At 45.3% G+C, this 8,607-nt stretch overlaps 1 protein-coding gene across 4 annotated transcripts in view; it reads right to left on the minus strand.

The window, feature by feature from the left end:
- The window catches only part of PPFIBP2 (PPFIA binding protein 2), a 206,012-nt gene that overhangs the window by 116,796 nt on the left and 80,609 nt on the right, over positions 1-8,607 (minus strand). For all 4 annotated transcript variants that reach the window (XM_025209275.1, XM_014521940.2, XM_014521943.2 and 1 more), the window contains exon 3: positions 4,971-5,185. In XM_025209275.1, coding sequence (XP_025065060.1) covers positions 4,971-5,185 — 215 coding nt within the window. The remainder of the gene's footprint in view (positions 1-4,970; positions 5,186-8,607) is intronic.

Consider the following 8,607-nt stretch of genomic DNA (forward strand, 5'->3'; position numbering starts at 1 on the left):
TGAGTGAGTGGGGATAGGAGGGTCTGGGGACCCCTAGCTTCCCCCCTCCCCCTCCAGGCACACCCTGATTGTGGTCCCTGTAGGCCAGGGTTGGGGTTTAAACCCCTCCCTAATAATATTTAGGCCTGCCCAGGCCTGGCCATGCCACTTCCCTCAGCTTAATTTCCCTCCAGGGGAGGGCTTGCCTCCTGGTTTATGGCCTGAGCCACTGCAGGTATGTGCCTGCATTTCCAGAGTGAAAAGTGAATGTCTATTCACTTGCTTGCCGGTTCAATCTATGCAGGTTAGACTAACCTGCAAAGATTGAATCAATTCAAACTCTGGTTTTTTGAATGTCTTTACCTAGACTTTAGGTTTAAACATTGATACAGTGCAGAAGAACTAGACTAGGATCACCAATCTGCTTTCTTATATTGTAGGTGCACAGAACAGCCAACATATGGTTTCTGTCACTATCAACGTGGGGCCACATTTGAACTGGTGACCTAGAGGTGAAAGGTATTGTATCCAGTTACAAATCCCCAGATGCAATTACTTTTCTCTTTTATAACAGGACTAGTACTCAGATGTTGTGTTCTTTTACAATAAAAGTAGGGAGGGTGAATTTTGTCTATACAGTCAACATAAACTTTATTTTAAAAAACTTTTTTCAACAAGCTTTTTTCCTTCAAGGGAAAATTATTCTTCACTGAGTCAAAACTTGCTGCAAGGAGTCTAAGTAGTCATTTGTATTAGCCCTTTGCCAAAAACTGATAAAAAAGCAACGAGTAGTTTGATGGGTCATTTTTTTCTTGTTTTGGTACTCTGATGCATTCCACAAAGAGTCAATTCTTCTTCTTTATGTGGTGTCATTTATGGCTGTGAAATTTCCCCGAGCATTTCAGCATTTAATGTGGATGTGCTATACACATGAGCAAAAAAAAAAAAACTTAAGAGGCATGAAGAGAGGGGACAGACTGGACAGTGTTTTAGATAAAAAGAGTTTTATTATTCTAAAATTATATCAGTATAGTGAAGTCAGTGGTTGGCATATTCTGGTAGACATAGGAATACATTGGCTATCGATCAAATTGTAGAAGGAAAAAATCAATCTAGAATTTAAATTTTGCATACTTGTTTCATCTATTAAAAGACACATTCTCATCTATTAAAAGGAATTTGGTATTTCTTTTCCCTATCTTTTCCTGGATATGCAGGCAGGAGTAGCTAGGAAGAATAGGAATATTTTTTACCCCATCTCTTTCTGTAGAATGTTAAACAATATAGGAACAATCATACTGGTTCAGACCTGAGGTCTCTAACAGTTGCTGGTGCATTTTCAAGATGAAGGTGCAAGAAATTTTCAGTTCGTATGTGGGGTAATCTGCCCCCATAGAAGGTTTTGTTCTGGTCTTTATTAGACACTGTTTTTAATTGGAATCATGAGATATCCCTACTCTGATTTTTGCTTCATTAATTACAAAAGTCCTGGTCATAACACCCCATGTTTGCAATTTTTTTCCTCCACGATTACCGAAAAAGCACTTTGCAAGGACTATTCAGAAGCTGCTTTTAGCAAAGAATGGCAGACACCCTCCTGAGCAGAGCTTGTTATATGAGGTATTTTATGTCTGTATTGCCTGGAGTGTACTGGTCACTAATTTATTTTGGGTTTTCATCCATCTTTTGATTTTAGTACTCAGGGCTGAAGCTGTAACATTCTCAGCCTGGGGTTCTTAAATCTGGAATGCATGACCTAGGTTCACTGCAGACTTTGCTGACCTATCTTTTTGGTCAGATTTGTCCCTGATGCCTGATCTGTGCTGCTACGGTTTAGTAGGAGAATTCTTTGGGAAGTACTTTGACAATTTTCCATTTTTACATCTATGCTGAGAAATAGTGTTAGATATACTTTTATAAATAAGGAACTGTGTTCACAGGGAATTAGTGCACACAAAGCTGGGGTCAGAATTTATAGTTCACTAAGATTCATACCCGGCTTTCCTGTGCACTCACTTCCTTTTGTGGACAAACCTTATGCAACAATAAAAAATGGTTCAGCGTTTATAGATAACATGAAAACTACACAGGAGACTTAATATATTTTCAGCAATCTTAATGTATTTCACAATGTATTTCACAAGAGACCCAAGAGATGGTTTGTTTGGTAAAACATACTGCCCAAATGCTATACACAAATCAATGCAGTTTATGAAGCACTAGACAAAGTTGCAAGATTCGTGAGTACTGATGTCTTAAAAGGGAACTGTGGTTTCTATTTTCCCATGGAGAAAATGACTGCATCACAGAATATGTATTATTTACAAGATTAGTATAGAACAAGAAATTTAAAGTCAGCTGGTAGAATACTGCTTGTAATCTACCTGTTGGGGCCATGAAGCTTGCTTAATATTTGTACTATAGCAGTCAAAAAGAAAAAACACCAGATCCCAGCTCACCTAAACTTTGTAGCTTAGGAATAATTTGAGTGTGAATGGTGCTTTAAAATGTAAAGGATTGCCTGAATTACTAAAACGTTATATTATTAAAAGAACTTCCTTCACCTTCCCACAAGGGCCAGGACCTGAGGTTCTGATTGAATTTTCACTTAGAACTTGGCATATGAGTATGCCCTAGGATTTGATACAAAGATTCAAATGATAAAAATTAAATGAAATCTTTTTAAAAAAGCAAAATAAAAAACTACATTAAAATCTGCACCAACTTCTTTCACAAAGTTTCCAAATTTTCAGTTCGGAGAACAGCACTTCTAAAGTATGTAGACAGAAAAGTGGGTAACAAAAAAAAAACTGAAAGGAGAAGACCTTCTGGAACTATTAGCATATGTTAATTTCAAGGCAGCTAAAAAGCAAGTGAAACAGGGGGGGCATGGCCACCACAGGTTGAATTGCCCAGAGCGGGGTTTAATTCCCCACCTCCCTGTGCCACCAGCAGGAACCGGAGCCAGGTCTGCCCGGCACTCCCCACTCGCTCCCTGCCTAGAATAGGCCCCTGGCTGTCCCCTCCGCCAGAGGCTGGAAGGGGGAGGAATAATCTCGTCTCTGCCCAGCTGTGTCTCCTCCCTGCCACTGCAGCAGGAGATGGCAGGGCCCTTATTGGGGGCAGCAGCCCCTGTCATTCTGCGGGGGAAGATGAGCCCCTTCCTGGTGAGGGGCTGCATTGCAGGGCCAGTAGAGCTGCAGCCAACTGCACATGGCAGCGCCAGGTCCCAAGCGGGCCAAAGCCCTGCAGGCCTCCCGCAGCACTCCACAGCACAGCCCCCACTGGGAAGGGGCTCATGTTCTGAGAAACCGCTATTCTGTGCTCGGGGCAAGCCTTCTCCTGGCAGGAGGGGGCTTATTCAGCAGCTGGCACTGGCGCGCAATTTGCCTGGCTAGACTCCAGCTGCTGCTGCTGTGCTGGGGCCAGTGGCTGAATAACCTCCCTCTGGGCAGCACAGAAGCAGCCACACCACAGCCTAGTGCAGCACAAGCTCTGGGCAGGCAGTTGCAGCAAACACTGCCCAGCAGCAGTTGGGGGGGGGGGGGGGGGGGGGGTTTCCTCCACGCTGAGCAGCAGTTTCTGGGGAGCAAACTGGTGCTCAGTATGGGGGAAAAGCCTCCGCTCCCCCTCCCCAGCACTTCCTGCTGCAGCCACTTGAAGCCTGCACAGGGCTGCCTGTGCCTGCTCTCCATTGCCACCGCTACCTGTGGGGCAGCAGTGATGCGGCAGAGAGGCAGGACAGCCCCATGCGGGCTGCAAGTGGCTGCAGCATGGGGCGCCAGAGGGAGGGGCGCTTTTCCCCTGCGCTGAGCACAGCTCGTTCCCCGCCGCCACTGCTCAGACCAGATGGGCGCATGCGGGGCACGCAGTCAGGGCTGCGTGCTGCTCCCTGTCTGTACCACAGGGCTGAGGTGGGGGGACTGGGAGTGAGCGGGCATATGGCAGCCAGAGGCAGCTGGGCAGGAGCATGGGACCTGCTCTGGTGTCTTGGGGCCAGCGCCGGTGGGGCCCAGAGCAAGGTGGCAGGAGCGCGGAGTCCCAGCCAGCAGGGGCTCTATGGAGCCAGGTCAGCTCCCCCCTCCCTGCTGGTGCAGCCCAGCCTGGCTCGACAGACCCCTGCCCACCCAAACCCCGTGCTCCTACCACCCTGCCTTGGGCCCTGGCAGCATTGGCCCCAGGACATTGGTTCAGGACCCACACTCCCACTCAGTTCCACTCCCCACCCCTGGCCACTTTCCCCACTTTCATGCCTGTCCACCGGCCGGCCATTCTGCACTACATGGCTCCCATACCCACACACACACATCCCCACAAACCCCCATATGCAATCACTTCTGCATATCCAGCACAATCGCACACAAGTCAGGACAAAAAACATATTTTTAAATTAAATTAAAATATATTATTATGTTTGATTTTTAGTATGCAATTTGTTTTTTCCCCCTAAGATGACAAACCCTCTTCCCCAAAGAAGTAATTCCAGGGGCAAGGGGAGAGACTTCCAGTGGCAAAGGTCAGAGGTTAGAGGCAGAACCCAAGATGGTGACCAGGGGGCAGGGCACCTGTTAAGGGGCAGGGCTACCCATGCAGCCCTCGACAGCTTGCCAAAACTCGGTAAGCGGCCCTGGCTTACAGTCATATCCTGAAACAGGGACCTTGAAGGGAAAAAGGTTCTGCACCTAGTTACAAATAGTCTCATCTGTTTTTATCCAGATGAAAGCAGTGGAAACAAAACAGAAGAGAAAGAATTATTGTTTTCCCTTTACCTCCTTCTGCTCCTCCCACCACAGAGACCTCTACCACTTCGTTAGACTTTCCGCCCTCTAATGTGCCAGTGTTTAGTACAAAGCATTTTTCAGGTGTAAAACTTTTCTAAGTTACTACTGTCTGAATTCCAGGACCAAAAAAAGAAAAGAAAAGAAAAGCATCAGGTGCGGGGGTCAATGTTATTTGTGAAGCAAATGGAAGAGCTGCTACCAGCTACTCACCAAATTATCTTCCAGCCATTCCCGTATGCATGCTGCCGTGGCCCCTGGTATCTGATTCCTTAATGATTCTTTCTCTTGAGGGTCCTCTAACATTTCTAGTGCCATCTTCAGGTCTTCTAGGAGATGCAGAATTTGGAATGTTCCCAAATATACTGATGGAGCGGGTGACATAATATCATAGATACCATTTGTGTACTCTGCAGCTGCCCTAGTACCTAAAAGAATTAAGTAAAAGGAAGGAAGAGAGATTTTTTGAAAACCATTTTAAAGGTCACTAATAGATATATAGATACAATACTCCAAGATCCATGCTCCAGATGCTGCTTTATGGATGTACCTAACACTTTTCCCATAGCACTTCTGAGTTAGCTAATAAATCACCCTTTTCAGATTGAAGGGAATAACTGGATCCCATCGAAACTAAAAAAATAAAAATAAAAATCCATCATCACCTGCAGTTATCTTTGCCAACCATTAGATGTCACTAGCTCTTCAGAGACACATAGCTGAAAGACCCTGCACATAATGGTATTTTTATCCTATACTGTAAGAGAGCTGCATGCATCATTTTATCAGGAAACTTAGGAGAAAACAGGCTTTATTACCACAATGGGAGAAAAAGAAAGACGCTTTAGTAGAAGAGTAAGAGTTGGCTATACAGATGTCTGGTGGATAGCCCTCTTAAAATAAACTCCTGAAATTATGTGAGAGTTTTCCCTCAAGACATAGAACATATTCAACACCCACACCACAATATCAGTCTGGTATTAACTGAAATTACCAGAAGACTGATAGGTAATTTTAAATGGAAAGCTGATATAAATGCTTTCTTAACCTTTCAAAAACACCAGCAAGATGGGATAAGGAGGAGACACTTTCCAATTATGGTAAATGTAATTTATGCACCAATGCACCCCTCCCTTCAGGTGCTAACTGTACACTGACACTGTCAAAGTAGCTCTCCTAAATGCAAAAAATTCACACATTTGGACCAGTGCTTCAATATGGGAAGAGTCTTTTTTAAGTTTCCCAATACAATAACACTTGATAACACCCTTACTTAGAAAAACTTGATAGCACAGAAGATAGCCATTAGAGGTTTAAGCTTTTCTCCCACCCAAACAATCTGGGATAAAAGAATAGGTGCCAAAATGGAAAAAGCTTTTACTTGAAAATACTAAGTGGGAAAAAACCTCAGGAGCTGCCTTAGAGTGGTGGTGCACAACTCCCAGCCCATGGACCAAATCCAGGCCACAGATCTATGGCACCTGGCTTGTGGGACTTCCCATGGGTTGGGAAATTTGGTGACAGGCAGAACTGGTAATTAATACCACCATCTACACCCCAGGGAATTATGCACAGAAAAATTCGAAATTATGTGCAGTTAATTAATTTGTTTTTAATTTTTTTTTTTTTTACAAACCAAATATAATGCTATTTCAACCTTTTTTAGAAATATATGCTGGTACCTGTGTGTGGGGGGTGGGTGTGGCTGGGAGTGGAATATGTGTGTGGGGGATTTGGGGGTGTGTGCGGGGGTTATGAATGTAATGAGGATGTTGGGCGTTGTGAAGGGGTTGGAGGGTGTGGGTATGTGAGTGAGTTTTGTGGGTGGGTATGGATATGGTAGTGTGTGGGATTTGTGGGGGGTTGTGAAGGGGTGTGTGTGTGTGTGTGTGTGTGTGTGTGGGCTTTGTGGGCGGGTGCAGATATGGAAGTGTGTAGGATTTGTGCAGAGAGTGTGTGGGGTTTGTAGGGAGGTGCCCCTGCATGTACAACACCCCCACCACGCCCCCTCCCCCAGCACAACCCCCACCAACAAACACCTCCCCTGTGCATAACCCCTGACCACTAAATGCCCCCCCACACACAGCCCCCAGCAGGCAGAGCCCCCTGGCTGCATACTGCTCCGGTGAATTCCAGGGGCTGCATGGAGCTGGCCTGGCGTGCTGGTGCGCACCGTTGGGCCAGACTTTGTGCCAGCATGTGGGGCTCACAGCACTGCAGGCAGGAGCCATGTGCAGCCCCTGGGATTTGCCAGAGACACACTGCTGGGGGCTATGACCCAGCCAGGACTGCCCTGAGGGCCTGCCGCTGCCCCCGCAGCAAGGGCTGTGCACCACGGAGTACGGGGTGTGTGGCAGGGGGATCCACACCCATGCACAAATCCCACATGCACCCCCCCACTCCTGAAGGCAGGAGCTCCCCTTCCCATTCACCAGCTACACCCTGGGGAATTATGTGATATTATGCAATTATGCACATTTATACATTTGACATGCAAAATTACTCAGGCACAACATTGTGTAAATCCCAGGGGTGTAAGTTCTGCCATACTCCTAAGCCCCATACAGCCAGGTTAGAGTCAGGCCATGCCCCCTTCCCCCTGCACAGCCAGATTGGGGCGTGGCCAGAGGTTGAGCACCACTGCCTTAGAGCAGTGCTTCTCAAACTATCTGATGTGCTGGACTGGCAATTTTTTTTCCACTGGGCCAGGGACCGGCGCCCGGTTCAGCCGGTGGCAGCAACTGTGTGTAATAGCGCTACACAAATGCGCAACCGGCTGTTTCTTTCTCTTTCCTCACCTTGCACGACGTGACGTCACCTGGAGTGTTGGAACGTACGAACTGTGGTGCTCTGACATATCAATGTTATGCTTCTGAAAATATATTTCTTTCTTTCCTGGTAACTCACTGCGGACCGGCGACCGGTGGCTCGCGGACCGGCACCGGTCCACGGACCACCACTTTGAGAAGTACTGCCTTAGAGGATCTGATACATGTGCTACATCCAGTCCAATACCAATAACCAACAAGCTTCTGAGAAAAGGAGCAAGAAACTCCACAGAAGCCTTACATGGGATAATCATTTCTCCATGAAATTACACCTATTAAGAGACTGTAAGGCAGTTAACACCTATTAGTTAAGAGATTACTGTAAGCCTTAAAGCATGAGGTAACTTTATTTCTTCCAAAACTTTTTTTTTGTATTTTTATTAGTCTAGATAGCAGTACCCATGCAAAAATCCAGCGACCTTGCTAAGTTTTTTGGCTTTAGCAACATCCTGTGTCACCATTCCATAGACTGTGGAAATGATTGGTGTAGACTAATTAGGAGTTGTTTGAAAACTGTTTTTTCCTTGTATCAGTTTTGATTTTGAGACTTGTTCTTTTATGATAAGATAGGGGGAATAGAAGTTTTTATTCTACCATATTTTTACAATTCATTGCTTAGTTTATTTATTATATCCACTCTGATGCATCTTCTCTGGAAGGTAAACAAAGACAATTTTGTCCCTGTCTTCAGTTAAAACATTTTCCAGGCATCTGAGCATTTTCATTGTCCTTCTCTGAGCCCTATCACCATAACTTCCTTTTTCAGATGGGACGACAAATATGGAACACAGTATGTCAAATGAGGTCACAACACTGGTTCATAAAAAATCATGGTTTCTGTATTATTCTCCGTCTGCTCCTTATTTGGCTTAACATCTTCATTATTCTTTTGACCACAGCTGCACACTGAGCAAAAGTCTTCACTTAGCTGTTTACAGTAATTCTCAAGATGCTTTTTCATGAATTGATATAATTAATTTAAAATACAGATGTACAAGTATGCACTGTTTTGACTTTCCCTA

This window comes from Alligator sinensis, unplaced genomic scaffold, assembly GCF_000455745.1.
Source record: "Alligator sinensis unplaced genomic scaffold, ASM45574v1 scaffold1072_2, whole genome shotgun sequence".
In the NCBI taxonomy this organism is placed as follows: Eukaryota; Metazoa; Chordata; order Crocodylia; family Alligatoridae; genus Alligator; species Alligator sinensis.